General features: G+C 37.0%; 2 protein-coding genes across 2 annotated transcripts; one reads left to right on the top strand and one right to left on the bottom strand.

Annotated features, from left to right (window-relative positions):
• Positions 1-514: 514 nt before the first annotated feature.
• Positions 515-3542, bottom strand: Atg4b (Autophagy-related 4b). The gene has a single exon (XM_074094246.1). It carries the CDS (start codon positions 3322-3324, stop codon positions 1915-1917), a length of 1410 nt encoding a protein of 469 aa, XP_073950347.1. The 5' UTR covers positions 3325-3542; the 3' UTR covers positions 515-1914.
• A 1037-nt stretch (positions 3543-4579) lies between these two features.
• Positions 4580-17031, top strand: LOC141432600 (U3 small nucleolar RNA-associated protein 25 homolog). The gene is made up of 8 exons (XM_074094245.1): positions 4580-5177; positions 5480-6088; positions 6424-6666; positions 8315-8589; positions 12139-12294; positions 14790-14985; positions 15689-15865; positions 16728-17031. The coding sequence occupies exons 1-8, from the start codon at positions 4713-4715 to the stop codon at positions 16890-16892; spliced, it is 2286 nt and encodes a 761-aa protein (XP_073950346.1). The 5' UTR covers positions 4580-4712; the 3' UTR covers positions 16893-17031.
• Positions 17032-17669: the final 638 nt, after the last annotated feature.

The following is a 17669-nucleotide window of genomic DNA, read 5'->3' as shown; positions in this document are numbered from 1 at the left end:
TTGACGTGACACATCATATGAGTGGCATAAAACTCACTTTTTTAACCTTGTTTTACTAAATGTGTGAATCTTTTGATTTCAAACTTTGGTTGCGGATTTTAAAAAATCTTTTATAAACAGTAATAGTTAGGCCAATAGTGTCCTGGAGAAGTTAACGTCATTTGACATTTGACACAAATTGTAATGTTATAATATTGTAGTTTGAAGATATAGATTTAATTTTTTCTTCAATATAACCCTATGTGCAGGGTTTTTTTCCCATTCCAATTTTTGGCACTAGTGCCATCCACGAAGACGCGTGATTTTGTCAAAATAAGACATTAATGACATTGTAATAAGAACCATGGCACGCGTCATCGTGAATGACTACCTATATCCCCTAATTAGGGTTGATCTCCAAACAAGGTTGTTATGACTAGACCACGATTATTTATCAGAGTTTAAATTAAATACATTAAATTAAAACTGTATCAATGAAACAATTTATGTATGATCAATAAAATATAAAACAATATTTTAGCAAAAGTTGTTTTTATTTGTCATCATTAAATGTTTGGTTTTGAATCAAATAATATGTACAAGCAGGAATAGTAGTTTTTAATTACACCCGATTAATACACATTTAAATCAGGGTGGCCAGATTTAGGTACAGTAGGTAAAATATGCATAACATTACATGTCTTATTTATGTAAGTAAAGAATAAATAAATGTGTTTTTAAAATTAAGACTAAGTACATTGATAAAATTTAGCTCAACATAATTATTAGACTAACAATAATTTAACTATGATAAGTGCTCACATATCTTAAGTTTGCATCAGATCAATCAGCATTAGGTACTTGCTAAAAAATTATGACAGTCACTAAATTAAGGTAAGCCTTGAACACATTTGTGGCACTCCCAAAGTGAAGAGACTATATGGCGGCAGGTGACGATTACACATTATTTAAGAAGACCATGTTTCTGAACATACATCACTATGTAAGTGTCACGCGCCTTAGGCACTTGTCCCACCGCCGACGATGAGCGAGTAACTAGAAACGAGTGGGCGAGCAGTGAAAAGCGAGTGTTCGAGCACGACGGGCGATTACTCGCTCCACTCGCTCGAGCCGGGCGGCCGCCAAGCTAACAACAGCGCTGAGCGAGTATCGCTGAGCTAGTTTTATAGCTCAGCGAGTTTTATAGCTCTTGTCGCTGCGACAAAAGATGTAAGAGCGAGTTCTCGCCGGCAGTGTGAACCGCCAGCGATCAACTATTAATATATATGTCTCTTTTACTCACACAGGATCTTATATCTTTTGTTCGTTTCTTGAGCGAGAAAATAGTCGATAGCCAATCGTTTCCTCGCCGGCGGTGAGACAACTGCCTTAGGATCTCTAATTTGCCGGGAAACGTAACGCACATTATGCTATTCCAGCACAAACATAATTTATTTATATCACAGAACTAATAAAAACAGCACATAAATGTCATGCCAGCCAGCTTAAAGCGCGAAGCTCATATATGACTATAAGCCATACATTTACAGTTAAAAAATGGGTTTATGATGCTATAAAAAAGGTAATCAGTTCATCAATACCGCAACTTAACCAACTCTAAGAAAATAAAAGAAAATAACTATCCCATTAATACCGGAAGACATAAAAAGGGGGCACATAATTTATTGAAAAAAAAATACAATGGATGATATATCCATGCCTCTTATTATTACTTCTGTGATTTATATCTTCATGCATAAACATGGAGCATATTGACATAAATGAATTATTAAATAACTTAAAACCTAATAAGATATGTTTTACATATTTAAGGAACCCAATAAAATATGTTTCTAGATAATTTACCAGATTAATTGCCAGGATACATTGTCGGCACAATATTTAATATAGCATCAACATAACATTTGGTTTCAATTATACTAAAACAAATTCCTCAGACTCTATGTCCGTATCACTATCATGTATACCAGGAGTAACCCAGTTCTGCTCTGATTCATAGATAGAGTATCTTATATTTGGTGGGTTCATAACTGAACTATGAGATCCATGATGTATTGTAAAGATTGGGTATTCATTGTTTGAAGAGACTCCCTGTGGAACAAGGAAGGATTTGATAACATTTACAAATGTTTCAAAGTCATTCTCAGTTGCAAGATAAAATCCTATGCAGCAGGAGGGATCCATTTTGTTAATCGGCATCTTCCTTGGTGAATGGCAGTGGAAGGACTGCAGTGGAAAGTTAGCTTGCCACACATCAACCATTTCTTGGCAGTAATGTGGATCTAAATGAATCAGTCTGTCATCCTGATAGCCCACAAAGTACAATGAATGCTTAGGCCGCCCCCCTATGATCCCAATACAGAAATCTAGTGTGAGGACTGAAGTGAGGCAGGGTCCATATATAGGATTCAATTTGTCTGTGCCTAACTTCACAGGAACCAAAAGAATAAGTGACTTCCAGCTTCCATTTGGTAACTTGCACAAAGTTTGAACATCTTTTACATACACAGTAGAGTCTTGAGCAACATAAATTTGTAAAGAGTCAAATTCATAATTTTCTGTAGAAGCAGCAGCAAGTACAGCCTGCAGGCAGTGGGCCACTGAAGCTGGCCCATACCAGTCACCAGGCTTCTTGCCTAAGTTTTCACCTAATTTCACCATTTGATGAATGGAGAGGGGACTGTTGACTGATGACTTGTCCCCAAACCATTTTATTATCATCCGATGGAGGCAGTCTTCATGGAATTCTCTAGCATTTTGGATGGGTTTTTCTGGAGTCCATCTCCAAGTCCTCCCCAGAAAATGACACACAAGTGCTTGTGCCAAAAGCATTTGGCCACTTCGCAACATGCAGCCCCAACCACAGTCTGTAGTGAATGATGAGCCAGACATGATGGGGAATTCTCTTCGGTAAGTCATCCACACCTTACTAATAAAGTCTGATTTGAAACCTTCAATTCCTTCTCCATAAATCTGTTCCATGGGTTGGAGAGCAGTGGCTTCTGTGCCAATTTCAGTAGACGACTCCAAGGAGCCAGTCGGACTTAGCTTTCGATGATAACACCGACCTAAGAGCCATACTGGTGATTCTTTGGAAAAATTTGTTTTTAATTTTACTGTCCAGCCGAATTTCACATTGTTCCACATAGACAGCAGTCGTGATTCCACTTTTCCTTTAAGATCTTGCAAGTCGTCTGATTCACGTCCATTTTGTTTAGATGCTGCTGGTCTATTGGTAACTCGTAGAGGTGTACTGTTGGGAGCACCATCGTCGGTAGTCAAGTTTAGCTGGGAATTTTGCGCAACGTTATTTGAACGGTTCATTTTATATCATAACAAGCAATTTAAATCGCATCAACATACTGGTGTAAATGTATGAAACGAAAGCACGTCGCTGTCCCAGAACCAGAAAACATTCCGTTGTTTTGTGATCAATCTTTCGAAACAACTGCTTCTCTTCTCACACAAAGATACAATCATATCACATCACGGCAAGCGAAGGCGAATGACATTTTTTGGCTCGTTTCCGAAATGTCATGTCAAATAAGTCAATTGACAAGTGACATTGGACGGAGTGTTCGAGATACTGTTAAAATAGTATTTTCCTATACATTAACGACTTCAGGTGACATGGCGCTCACATCATCACATGTCGAGTGCGGTTAATGTCACAATCACAGATTTGAAATATAATAGTATATGAAATCACATTAAAACTGCTGATTGTTCGAATATTTGAACTCAAATTTGCTAACAAATTGTTTAGTTACTGGGTAGGCACTGTGTTATATTAACTTATGAAATACTTTATTTAATGAACGCCCTTACAATGTTGTTTCAATAGGCCGCGATTGCTATAGGTGAGAGTTATAGGTAAAAATAAAAGCGGTAAAATAAACGAACTTATTATTATTTTTTATTTATTTTTTTATTTGCAAGATTGTTCATCAAAGTCAGAAAGTGACACTCCAAGTGTTGAATAAATTTAATTCTAAAATTCAAATAAGACGGTCAGTTTGATAGCGTAACCAACAAATATTGATATTGCCACTTTTAGCACTAGGTACAGTACAAAGAGTATAAGTACAGTACATCCAAAAGTATCGATAGTTTGCGTAACCGTAGGAGGATTTGAATCATGTTAGAACAAATAGATAGAATATAAATGAGATAAAGGGCGCTGTCATCGTTCATCCACCATTACCTCTCATATTTCGTTTTCAAGATTTTTTTTACCGTTCAACGGCAAAAACTACTAGACACTGGCAAAATTGTCCTCCAATGGACAGAGCCATATTTTTTTTTAAAGAAACAACAAATGAGATAAAGAAATCAGCTTCCAACACCAAGATCATTCCTGCAAGCAACCATCTTGTCGCTGCTGCTGGACGCGGTGACTCGACGTTACTTTTTTGAGTCGCGGGAAATTTAAAATCACATTCAAAATGGGGTCACGTGATAAAAATTATCGCTGTAAACGAGCGACGAGAGACTGCATGTGGCCGCACCCCACCCGGGCCCATCCATATGTTTCGGGTCGACTGTCAGTGTCAACGTCAACTGTCAAGCGCACGTTTTCCAACCAGGGTGCTTATACTCTTTGACTCAACCTCAACTCAAGCTACGGACAACTCAAAACACTGTTCTGTTGCCTATTTACTTTACCTCGTGTTTTCAAATTGTTTATACATTTCTTATTATTAATATAGGTAATGGCGCGCGGTAAAGGAGGAAAGTTTAACAACAGAAAAAAGAAACGACCCTTAAAACCGTTTAAAAAGAATAAAACAGAAGTAGTGAACAAAAAAGCTCTGTTTAACCGATATAAAAACAAACAAAAAGTTGAAGAAGAGAATTTAAAAAAGGAACAACTTGAAAGGAAACTAATAAAACAGCAGGTAACTTACTCGGAGAGTGAGGAGGAAGAAGATCCTTACAATTTACTCGTGTCTTGTTTTAATCAGCCTAAAAAGCAAAAAACTGTAGCTGAGAGTGATGAAAGTGATACCGACGTAGAATTGCGACAGGAGAGTGATGATGAGGCTATGGAGAGTGAATCTGAAAGTGCAGATCCAGAGATTGGAGATAAGGATGGGGAAACTGAAGATATTGGCAGTGAGCAGGACCCTGAAGATATGGAAGATGAATTTGATCAAGCCAGTGAGTCCGATATAAAGGTATGTAATTTATTATGGTAATATGAGGGTGGTCATCTTCATTAGACCCAAGATCTCTAAAATAGAATTCAATGGAATAAAACAATTGTGTAAACAAAGCAATTTTTCATGATTACTCTGTCCTGCCACAAGCATTTAAAATTTAGCTTACTAACAGTAACAACACTGCAAAAATAGTGTTGTTACTAATCTACGAGTTTGCCATTCTTGTTTAAATACACTAGTAATCTAGAAGAGCATTGGTATGATATTATTTTAAGGTATTTCTTTTATAATCAGAATACTTCCTAATTCTATTGCAGATAGTATCAACTCAAGAAATTGTAAATGAAGAGCAATATTCCTCGAATGATCCTTTCATCAAACACCTCCATTATGAATTGGGAGAAGACCTATTGGTGTCTCTTTCCAACCCCTCACCGGAAGCACTGGAGACAGTGAATAAAACTTGGCCAATCCTTGGCAACCTTGTTATTACAATACCAAAACCAGTCAAAATAAAGGCTAAAGTGAAATCAAAAGTGTCCCTACTTGAAGAGAAAACATATGCTGCACCTGGCGCAGTACCACAAATAGCTAGTACAGATTTTCAAAAACTATTCATTAAATCTCAAATACATGGCAATATTGTATCAGCAAATAAAACAAATTTAATAAAAAAAGACTTGGAACTTACTGAGATGTTTACACCACTTCAGAGAGAAATCTTTGGTATTATTAACAACTATCAAGATCTGTATTACCCTGAGAGGAATTTCACGAATTCTGAAGAAATCCGCTACATTTATTGCCTACATGTAGTCAATCACATGTTGAAAACTAGGACAAAAATCCTGCATCACAATGCTAAGCTTAGTAAAAAGACTGATCCGTCGGAGGAATATAGAGACCAAGGGCTTGTCAGACCCAAGGTAAGAATAATAAGCTGATGTTCTGATAAATTGTAATTAGTCTATCAGAAAATATTGGACACATATTTTTTTCTTTTGTCAATTAAACAAAAAAACGATGAAGAGATAGCCATTTAAAGTCCCGCGTGAAGTCTCGCCGCTGCCCCTTTTGCACGCCTGGCGGCACAAGCCCCTACTCTTGAACTTGGTGTGCTTCATCTGTTACTTGTTGTTTAATTGATAAAAGAAAAAAATGTGTGTGTGTGTGTGTGTATTTTCGGATTATTTTTAATTAAATTTTCTAATGGACTACATACAAATATATTTTTTTAATCATACAATTTTAATATTTTAAGGTTTTGATCTTAGTTCCATTCAAAAACGCGGCATATAAAGTTGTCAAAACCTTGATGGAGATTCTGGTGCCCAAGGAAGCGGGCCAAGTGGTGAATAAGAACAGGTTTGAAGAAGACTTCACTGGCGGCGAGCTGCTCATGCCACAGAAAAACCCTAAACCAGAGGACTATGAGCTGATGTTCAGTGGCAACACTGAAGACACTTTTCGACTTGCTATGACGCTAACAAAGAAAACATTAAAGGTAAAAATTGTGAAAGTAAATCTTTGAGTTTTGTTACATTATTTTCTGTCAAAGTTAGTAAAAGTATAAATAATTGGTATGAAATTATATGAATAGTTAAAGTCCATAAGGGCTGCAACAAATAATGTAATTCATAAAACATATTTTACTAACTCAGTCAAAATGCTTTTTGCTTTTTTATTTTAACTTCTTAAATGTTTATAAAATTAGACATTGTGTTAAAATCGCAGAGCAATGAACCAATAAAGCGATAAAATAGTTATCCAGTCCTGCAAGACATTACTGATTTTTAGGGTTCTAATTGGGGATTAGGGAAAAACGGAACTTATACGATCAACCACATGTCTGTTTGTACCAGCCAAATTGCACTGAAACTACTGAGCTGATGTATTGAAATTTATTATACATATATTTTTAAATTGTTGTTAAGAAAATAGGCGAAAATTGATCATTGTTAAGCCCTTATTAAACCACCATTATTAAACTATTGAGCCTTGAATATAATAGCTATTTATGCAACTGTATCGTAATAGAGGTCCTTAAAACACGAGTGTGGTTTCATGAAACAAGGCGTAGCCGAGTTTCATAAAAGGGTCACATGAGTGTTTTAAGGCCTAATTAAGTACAGTTGCATACAATATTTTATCTACATCCATATATTAAATCCTCTATCATGTGTTCAAGAACCATTGAGAATGACCTGTATTGCAACCAGAACTAGGACCTTCACTTTGCTGGTAATAAATTATGAGTCATTTCCATCGCCGCATCTAAAATATCGGGCGGAGTCAAATTTTCTTCGCGTTCACTGATATCAGACATTTTTAAGCATTGAACAAAATGTTCCCACGAAAATTCGTACAACGAAACGACACGTATTAATGGAATGGCGCTAAAACCCAGTACATCACTGCGCATGTGCGCGCATGCGCTAAAGCGGGCGCTGCCACAGACAAGTGACAATTGGAATCAAAACTTGGTGATATAAACTTTTTAGATTTGCCCTGTATCGTAATGGTGAAAAAAATTGTATTATAACATAATTTCGTTAGAAGAAAAGTGTTATAATGTGTTTTTTTTAATATTTCGGTACTGTGCTTAAAAGTATGTAAATATAAACTCGTTTTGAATTTTATAATTCGAATTTTACGATATATAAAAAAAATACAGAAAATACATAGTTGTATATCTATAGATTACTAAAAAAAATACAGGAAATCTATAGTATTTAATAGCATATGAAATATCCGTAATGTCTAGAAACGTACGAAACCCTTTTTCATCATCATCATCATCCCACTCTATTTATGCGAGTTTAATTCACACTTGTCTTATTTTACTTCATAAGGCCCATGTTAAATTTTGATCATTAGAATTTGAAACTTAATGTCAATTAGTGAAGTTTGAAATTAGCTTTGACGAATGTCCTAATTTTAGGACATTGGGCCTTATGAGGGTAAGTAGGTAATAGGTATATTTATAGTTTGTGATTTTTTTTTCAAACAAATAATATATTTCTACTCTATTGTCTAAGTCCTCTATGAATAGTCCTCCATGATGATCAATAATCTAACATCTGTAATACACAATAAAATAAAAAAAAAAATAATCTGCAACACAATTAAAAAAAAAAAACTTCTCCTTGCAGCTTTACACAGACTTCTACTCATCAGACATCATAGTAGCATCGCCTCTGGGGCTTCGTATGATAGTAGGGGCGGAGGGCGAGGAAGACCGCGACTATGATTTTCTAGCCTCCATCGAGGTCCTAGTTCTAGACCAGGCGGACGTGGTGCTTATGCAGAACTGGGACCATTTACTGCACTGCCTCGACCACTTTCACTTACAGCCGCAGAAAACACGCGACACTGACTTCTCTCGAGTCAGATCCTGGGCTATAAATGGATGGTCGAAGTACTACAGGTAAGCACTTTAAATGATGTATTTTTATTGTAAACAATAACTTTTTCACTTCTCATGCTCTAAAAGTAGGTCAATATAGCCTTACAAGGCGGGAGTAAAGTAAGTAGTCCCTAGGGAGTAAATTCATTTTTAATTGACTTCGGGTGACTTAGATAAACTCAAACAGCCAGTACTTGTTTAGTTTTTGGCATAAAATAAGATTGTGTGTGGACTATTTTCATAACGAAAATGTTACGTTCTTAGTCTACGTGGTATTAGTTCCAGCGGCGGCCTTACCCAGTGCGAGGCTCCGAGCGGCAGTTATTTGCGAGTCCCTTTGTCCTTCGTAAAAAATATATGATGTGATGCGAAAATATACGTAAAAAAAACTATTTTTTTTTAATTTGCTTGGGTTGTAGCGCGACGCCCCTGCAAGAGCAAGGCCCCGGGCGATTGCCCTGTTCGCCACCCCCCAATGGGGGCTATCGCGTATGAATTTGCCACTAGAGGCGCTAGTGTAGCGTGAGGTCTCCGAAATGTCAAACCTCATAGTTTTTGGGTGAGCTACGCGGGTTTATTTATAATTAGAATAATTTTGTGAATATTTTGCAATATCTGAAATTAATTATGGCGAATATGCGTTCCGGGGCAATGAATGTCTGTGTTTTGAGACAGTTTTGTCTTTCGGAAACCTTTGTCCTCCCTTTTTTCCGAACAAAATGGGGACTATGCAACACTGTGGAATGCTCGATATTTTTATGGTACGGTTTTAAAGTGTATTAAATATGATTTTAATCTAATCTTTGTTTCACGCCCGTAATAACAGACTTTGAAAGCCGTACTTAAAAACCTCACGCAACAGTGCGCCATCTAGTGAGACAAAAAACGATAGCCCTCATTCCGCCACTGATTAGTTCTATATGCTTTTTCCGCATAGAAGGTGGCGCCATTCTATTTATTCCAGTTTGTGTATGGACCATTTCGCCGATGCGATTTTGTTATATCTGTGTCTGGTTGGAAATAAAAAAACTTATCGCTAAATCTTTGAAATGAGGGCTATCGCGTATGAATTCGCCGCTAGAGGCGCTAGTGTAGCGTGAGGTCTTATTTTAATTAGAATAATTTTGTGAATATTTTGCTTTACCTGAAATTAATTATGGCAATTATGCGTTACGGGACAAGGCATATCTGTATTTTGAGACAGTTTTGTCTTTCGGAAACTTGTCCTCCGTTTTTTTCCGAACAAAACGGAACTACGCAACACTGGTTGCTCGATATTTTTATGGTACGGTTTTAATGTGTATTAAATATGATTTTAATCTGAACTAAACTAGTTGTCAAGAACTACTTTTAACTAAACATGGAACTAACAATAATACAGACACGTATTGCTCGCTATCGAGTACCTGCACAATACCACGCACAGACTGAGTTTGAGTGGCCATCAGAGGTGTTGAGAAGATTATACATCATAAATATTTAATAGTGTACAACTACATTTTTAACACCGTAGATTCGCTATTTGGAGTACCTAAGGGATCGCCAATGCGGATCGGAATTATTTCCAAATATTAAAATTATAAAAAAATACTGTCCATGATATACCTAATCATTAATTTTATAATACGCCTTAGACATTAATGTCTTCTCGACAATAGATTTGAATTTTGTATCCGTTTCATCGGTAATATTTTTAGGTATTTTGTTAGGTATAAGAACGTACCTATGCAATTTCCCAGAAACGAATGTTTGGTTTTAGCCAGTCTGTAAGATGGAACTTTAAGCTTCCCAGTGTTTCTAGTAGCCTTTGCCTTATAGACGTTCGTGGGAAAATCACATAAGTTCTTCCTTATATACATAATTATTTCAAAAACATAAAAGTGACGGCAGGGTTAGAATCATGTTTCCTTAAAAAAAGATCTTAAAGATTCACGCGTCTTCAAATGATTGGGAGATAAATTTAAGTAACATTTGTCACATGTAAGTATGTAGTAAGAATGCTTTAGGTTCGGGATAACCTCTTATGTGGATACTCGTCATTATAAAAAGCGTGTGTAGAATAGTTAAGTTCTAGAGACTGATATGATGGGTGTACTTTCAAAATGTAAAATATATACCATTTGAAAAGCTTGAGGCACCTATGTACGCTATATGTGATTCAGGTTTAGTACCTAGTATGCATTATTAGTGCCTCAAGCTCAAGGTTTTTTTTTCTTTTAATTTTATTTTTAACTTGTAGACGGTCGCATATTCACGCCGACCAAAGTACTCATCAAGACGAATCCAACGAGCCCAAACTCGATGCGGTTGCGTCGTTTAATTACCCGATTCCTATGGTCACCTTCCAGCTCCATCATCAGACCCTAGTTACCATCTAGCACCAAAGTACTCGTCAAGTCAAATCATAGGAACCCAAACTCGATGGGTTTGTGTTGTTTCATTACGGACTTCCTATGGCCACCTTCCAGCTTCATCATCAGATCAGCTTCATGTCATAATAATAATGCATTGTCATCCGATTTACACATGCATGCAAAATTTCAGCTCAATCGGAAACTGGCGAGTGGATCAAATTTAACTTGCAAGTTTTTGGTAAAAAAATATTTGTAATAAAAGCTTTTTTTGCTGACTGTACTTTTTGTTGACTGTACTTGCATTGTCAACCAAACTACATTTGTCTATGCTATTAACCTTTGAAGAGTTCCGTGCTGCGGAGATGATCCTGGACTGGACTACCAGGATGTCGCTACCAGATTATTGTATTGTCACGCGATTTACATAAGTATTCCAAATTTCAAGTCAATCTGTTTACTGGAAGTTGGTCAAATTATACTTGCAAGATTTGACTACCGACAGACAGACAGACAATGGGACAGGTGAAACTAAATAAAAGCTTGTAAAAATGGCATGTGTAACACGATTTTCAGCAAAAAATCTATTAAGTATTTTTTAAACCTTCAGCCGGTCCGCGACCATGGCCAAAAAATAAATTAAAAAAAAAACTAATAAGCTAAGTGACGGTTAAAAATGCTAAAGGCCACCTGATCCGGCCGTTAAATTAAGTGACAGTTTAACCGTCACTTAGCGCTAATCAAGACTTGTGAAACAGAAATTTGAGCTCCATCTGTCCATTAAGGTTATGATTAAGCTAATCCGAACTTTAAGAAAAGTGGTGAAACAGGCCCTAAATATAATAAATAAAAAGAAATGTGATTTACAAAAACACAGTAAAAAATTGAGCCACGAGTCAATCAATCAATCAAATACTTTATTTTACATAAAACATGGTGTACAAAATAGGTCTTAAATATTATTAAGTTTCTCATGTTCTAGCTAGCATTATCTACATTTAAATCTTTTAATACATCCATGCGCTTTACCGATCGCGGCATTTAAATTGCAAGCACAATCTATTTATACTGCTCTGTATAGCGGTTGGTATTAAGTGCTTGCCTGATACTGATTTATGCTTCACATGCTGTACCAAAAATAATCTTGTTTACAAGATTTATGTTTATTTGATTCGCGTCAGGAACGGGAGTCGTATGTTTGATTAATATTATTTTTCAGGCAGACGTTGGTTTTTTCTTCAGTATCGCTGCCGGAGATAAAGTCGGTACTGAATCATAAATGCCAGAACTACGCCGGGAAGGTGATGGTCACGAATCCCGTTGAAGTGGGTACAATCCAGCAGGTTTTACTGCAAGTGCCGCAAATATTTCATAGGTATTTATGATGCTTGAGTCTATCTATAGAATATGAGTTTAGTTGGGTGGGATGGATTCCAAGCCGACAGTAGGTATTCTGTGAAGATGTAAAATGTTCCGATAGGTAAACTGCTTTTGTGGGTAATAAAGTTATAAACTATATACTATAATATAGACATTCTGAATGTCAGCCGTGTCTTTGTAGTCAATATTTATGTGTACGGGTAAAATCGAAATCGTTTAAACATATCTTTAATACTGATATCAGTTAGTACCTACTCATGCCACGACATAGTAAACTTGAATAGAGCACATTCAAAATCCACTAATGAAATAATTTTGCCAATATTTACATTGGATGAATATGTTGTGTACCCGTGTGGTGTCGGGTTAGAATTACAGCTCTCCATTTCTTCCGTGGATGTCGTAAGAGGCGACTGAGGATATAGGTTAAGGTATACCGTGGGCGACTGGCTAGCAACCTGTCACTATTGTACTTTTTTTTGTCAAACTTTAAACATATAATTGCTAAAAGTGGCTCCGAAGCGGTAACGTTTCGTGGTCTCTGCCTACCCCATTTGGGAATAGGTACGTATTATAATGAAAAAAAAAAAATACATATCGGTTGAAATACATAAGTACAGTTAAAATACCGAAAATTATAAAATATAACGGTTAAAATAAATAATAATCAAAAATCATATCTCGTTTTTCATATTGGTCGAAATACATACAATTAAATGCCCATGTTCATCATCATCTCCACTCTATTAACGTTGTATTTGCATGTTAAATTCTAAAAAATTAAGGACTATATAACAATGTCGACGGAGTTTCGCTATTCAGCGTAGTTAAGGCGCTTCGCGCCTGGACAAAACTCTAACCTAACCTAACCTATAGGATACCGACTGATCGGAGGCCGTATTGTCTAACAAATGACTAGGAACCATTATGCATTTTAACTAATATATTTTTGACCACTATGCACTATGTGTGTGTGTGTGTGCGTGCGTGCGTGCGTGCGTGCGTGCGTGCGTGCGTGTGTGTGTGCGTGCGTGCGTGCGTGCGTGCGTGCGTGCGTGCGTGCGTGCGTGCGTGCGTGCGTGCGTGCGTGCGTGCGTGTGTGTGTGTGTGTATGAATATGTTAAACTAAATTCAAAATTCCCTTATACTGCGCGTAGAAGAAAAAATACAGTCAATGATTTCGATTCACCACCCATAAGTTCAATGGAGACTCGAAACGTTTTTTACTTTTAACACACAAATGACCAAATAAATAATTGAACAGCAACGGCGAGTAGGTGGCGATTTCCCGGAAGACTAATAAATTAATATTCAAAATTATCTGCGTCGAAGTCCAAATCAAAGATTTAATTAAACGAATACGTATTTTTTTTTTCGAAAATACAGGAAGAAATTTTTGTATAGGTTTGTTTAAGTATTTTGCATTGAATTTTTGCCATTGTTTGATCGTTGTACCATCAGCCAAATGTGTGGTCTACCACCCTAAAGTTGATAATCGTTTGCATGTCACAAAACAATAATGCCAATAGATGTGTCTGTCAACTTGAAAGATCGACTTTAGCGACATATTCATTTGATAGGAACTTGTTTAAAAGTTGATAGACCACTTATTTGGCTGATGGTACCTAAGTTATTTTTATTATAGAACAAAATAAACAGACACGGCATTATAAGTGATTATGTATTACTAACAAAATGGATTGAAAGTCTGAATAAATATTATTATTATTATAGATGTATGACGCTCACCCGTCATCTCACGAGTAAGGAAAGGGGGATAAATCTAAAAATTTTGTGCAATAATTAAAATATTGCCCAGTACAGGCGCGGTCGCAGCCTGAAATACGGTACAAATATTGCAGATAGTGTCGCGGTTGAAAATATATATAGCCTGTCTCTTTCTCAAATGCAGCAAGCGCGGTCGTCACATGCCTATGAATCTTGAATGTAAAGTTTTAGTTTATCTATTCATATTGGTCATATACAAAATAGTCAAATACCGTATTATGGAGGGGGTCACTAAAAATAATACCTACATCGCGGCTAGGGGCAAAAATTGTTTTTTTTATTTTGTAAATTTTTAGGTTTCTCAATTTCACGTGTACGGGGGGGGGGGGGTCATGTCCAATAATATTTATATGTTCGACTAGTTGCTACGCAGAAAGACATATCTCATAATATTACTTTGCATAAAACTAAACTACCTACTAAATAAAGAAACAAAATACATTTATTCTCAACACAAGACACAACAATATTATTATGTGTTATTCCGGTTGTGAATTTGACACTGGCTCAGTATAATGCTGAATCGATATTATGCAAGATAAAGAGAATCCGCAAGTAAAAAAAGTTTATACCTACTTAGACCCTTACACGAAAAAAACTTGGGTTTTCATTACGGGGTTGCAATCAAGTAACGCTGCATGTCACGACACGATTACGAGCAAGTGTGATGAAAACGAATATAATCTAACTAATTATGCTTAGATTCAACGCTACGAGTCCACTGGCGGCGGTGGACGCGCGGTTCGAATACTTCATCAAAGAGGTGCTGCCCAAACAGCGCGACCCGCTCATGAGTCACACCCTCATCTATGTGCCAAGTTACTTCGATTATGTGCGCATACGCAACCACTTTAAGAAAGAAGACATTGGCTTTGTACAGATTAACGAATACGCTAAGGTATTTATGGTTTCTATATTTATGTTTAATCTTAACGACCGCGGGGTTATCTGAAAATTTTTGAATCACTTCACTTGTCATAATTTCATTTGCCATAATAAATAAATATCATGGGACACTTGACATCAATTGACCTAGTCCCAAACTAAGCAAAGCTTGTACCACAGTATAACAAGTTGGGAGGAGCCCCAGCTGCATACTTCGCCGTTCTTAGTAGCTTGGGACAAGTCTTCTAGGGCTATCGCTTTTTTTTAACATTTAAATTTATAATAAAATTTATTATGGTGTATGCACCATGAACACACACATGTACCTACTGTGAGTGCGTGCAAAATTTCATTTCGCATAAATAAGGAACTAAGATTTCATCTATTTATATAATTATATTTATTTCTTTTTAATTAAATTCGACAACAGGAACTTTAAGTCCGCTAAATCTAGAAACCGAGAGTTTACCCCTAATTCATTTTGTTTCATATAATTTCGCAATACCAATATGTATCGATTCGTAATTGATTATACGTATTAAATTTGTGACAACCCTTCCCTACTTGCGTAAATACCTTTAGTAAATTGAGTAACGCATTTTGGGTAACTATCTACGGTCCAGTTACCTAGCTCCCATCGAAAAAATTATTAATTCAGGGTGATACAAATTCAGGTTGGTCCTATTTTTCTTTGAATACTTACCTATATTTTTTAGGATGGCAAAATAGCACGCGCAAGAGACATGTTCTTCCACACGGAAGCACACTTCTTACTGTACTCTGAAAGAGTTCATTTCTTCAGGCGATTCAGGATAAAGGGGATTCGACATATAATATTCTACCAGCCGCCGACTTACCCACATTTTTATTCGGAAATGTGTAATTTTATGCAGGTATGAACTAGTTAATTCATTGTTATATTGGCTTTATAAAATGCGCTATGGACTTACAAATACTCCACCATAGACGACAGCGTACTGAAACTCACACAATATTTCTCGTACCTTCTAAATGAGACTATAAGGACTGGCGCATGAATACAACTTTCACATCGACTAAACTGTTTAGTTCAAGGATGGCCAATAGTTTTTCTAGAGGGGCAAATTTTTTTTTTAATCTCAGGCGGCGTCGAGCCACTATTTTCAGAGATACTTAACTACTTAAATTAGTCACGCTATTGGCCAGCTGGCCGATTAACGCGTTGACGGACAAATTCAAATGCTTTGACTTGCCATTTGGCCAGTCTTGGTTTAGGCACTTGTCCCACCGCCGACGATGAGCGAGAAGCGAGCAGAGCGAGTAACTAGAAACGATTGGGCGAGTGTTCGAGCACGACGGGCGATTACTCGCTCTACTCGCTCGAGCCGGGCGGCCGCCAAGCTAACAGCGCTGAGCGAGTATCGCTGAGCTAGTTTTATAGCTCAGCGAGTCTTATAGCTCTTGTCGCTGCGACAAATGATGTAAGAGCGAGTTCTGGCCGGCAGTGTGAACCGCCAGCGATGAACTATTAATATATGTGTCTCTTTTACTCACACAGGATCTTATATCTTTTGTTCGTTTCTTGAGCGAGAAAATAGTCGATAGCCAATCGTTTCCTCGCCGGCGGTGAGACAACTGCCTTATCCATGCAAACGTAGCTATGTATCCGCTAGCCCGGGCTAAAAAATATAACAACTTTTCCATCGACTAAACTGTTTGATGTATGCAGAAGTTATATGTATGCGTTAGCCCCAATGTACCTATTGTTTGGCGCAGGAATCGAACCAGAACAAGTACGGTGGAAGCGAGTTCAACATGTCGGTAACCACTCTGCTGTGCAAATACGACGCGGCTCGCGCGGCCGCGGTTGTGGGTGGCGCCCGCCTCGCTGCCATCATGAGCTCTGACAAACCTGTGCATATGTACGTCACTGGCGGGTAACTGCAGCTCTCCAGGCCACGCTGTTAGTATCTCCACCAGAATATCTAAAGCAAGCACTTCACTGGACTTCGCGTGTTCGGGTCACGCTATTCCGCATCTCTGTCTCTCATGCTAAAACGTAATGTTGCATCTCTTTCGCTCTCAAAAACATATCGGCGAATACGTCAAGTGAAATGCTACTGCGTTCCTACTACCTACAGCCCCATTTAGACAATACGAGAACTTGCACGCAAGTTTCACTACATTGCGGTATTTGTTTGATCATCTGATTTTCATTGTCCCTCATTAGCCCGAAATGTAACGCACGCGCATGCAAGTTCTTGCATCGTCTAAATTAAGCTTATATTCACGCTAGTACCCTATTTGTTGGATTGTAAAAAATTACTTGTATAATTACTTGAGAAGCGAATGTTAATCCGTGAGCCGGTATTGAAACTGTTGAAAGTGTTATAAGTCATTTGATATTTTAAGAGTATGTAAGTGTTTTAATTTAATACCATTGCTTTACGGTACTTGAAAAAAGTGCTTCATATTTTATGTAAATATTATAATATGTATTAAAATTTTCTAGCGTCGACAATAAAATTATATTATATGTAATTCTCAAGCAGTTTTATCCAAAAACTTTACATCTGATCCCAATTACTACGGCTCTGCGTAATTTTAACCGTCTTCAGAAAAAGACGGTGGTTATCAATTCGTTTTTTAATTTGAAAAATGTTTCTGATAGGGTTCTGAATGGTTCCGTAATTTACCACCATTGCCATAAAAATAAAC

The sequence above is a fragment of the Choristoneura fumiferana genome, chromosome 11 (genome assembly GCF_025370935.1).
Source record: "Choristoneura fumiferana chromosome 11, NRCan_CFum_1, whole genome shotgun sequence".
Lineage (NCBI taxonomy): Eukaryota > Metazoa > Arthropoda > Insecta > Lepidoptera > Tortricidae > Choristoneura > Choristoneura fumiferana.
This window is presented reverse-complemented; position numbering and strand designations above follow the sequence as displayed.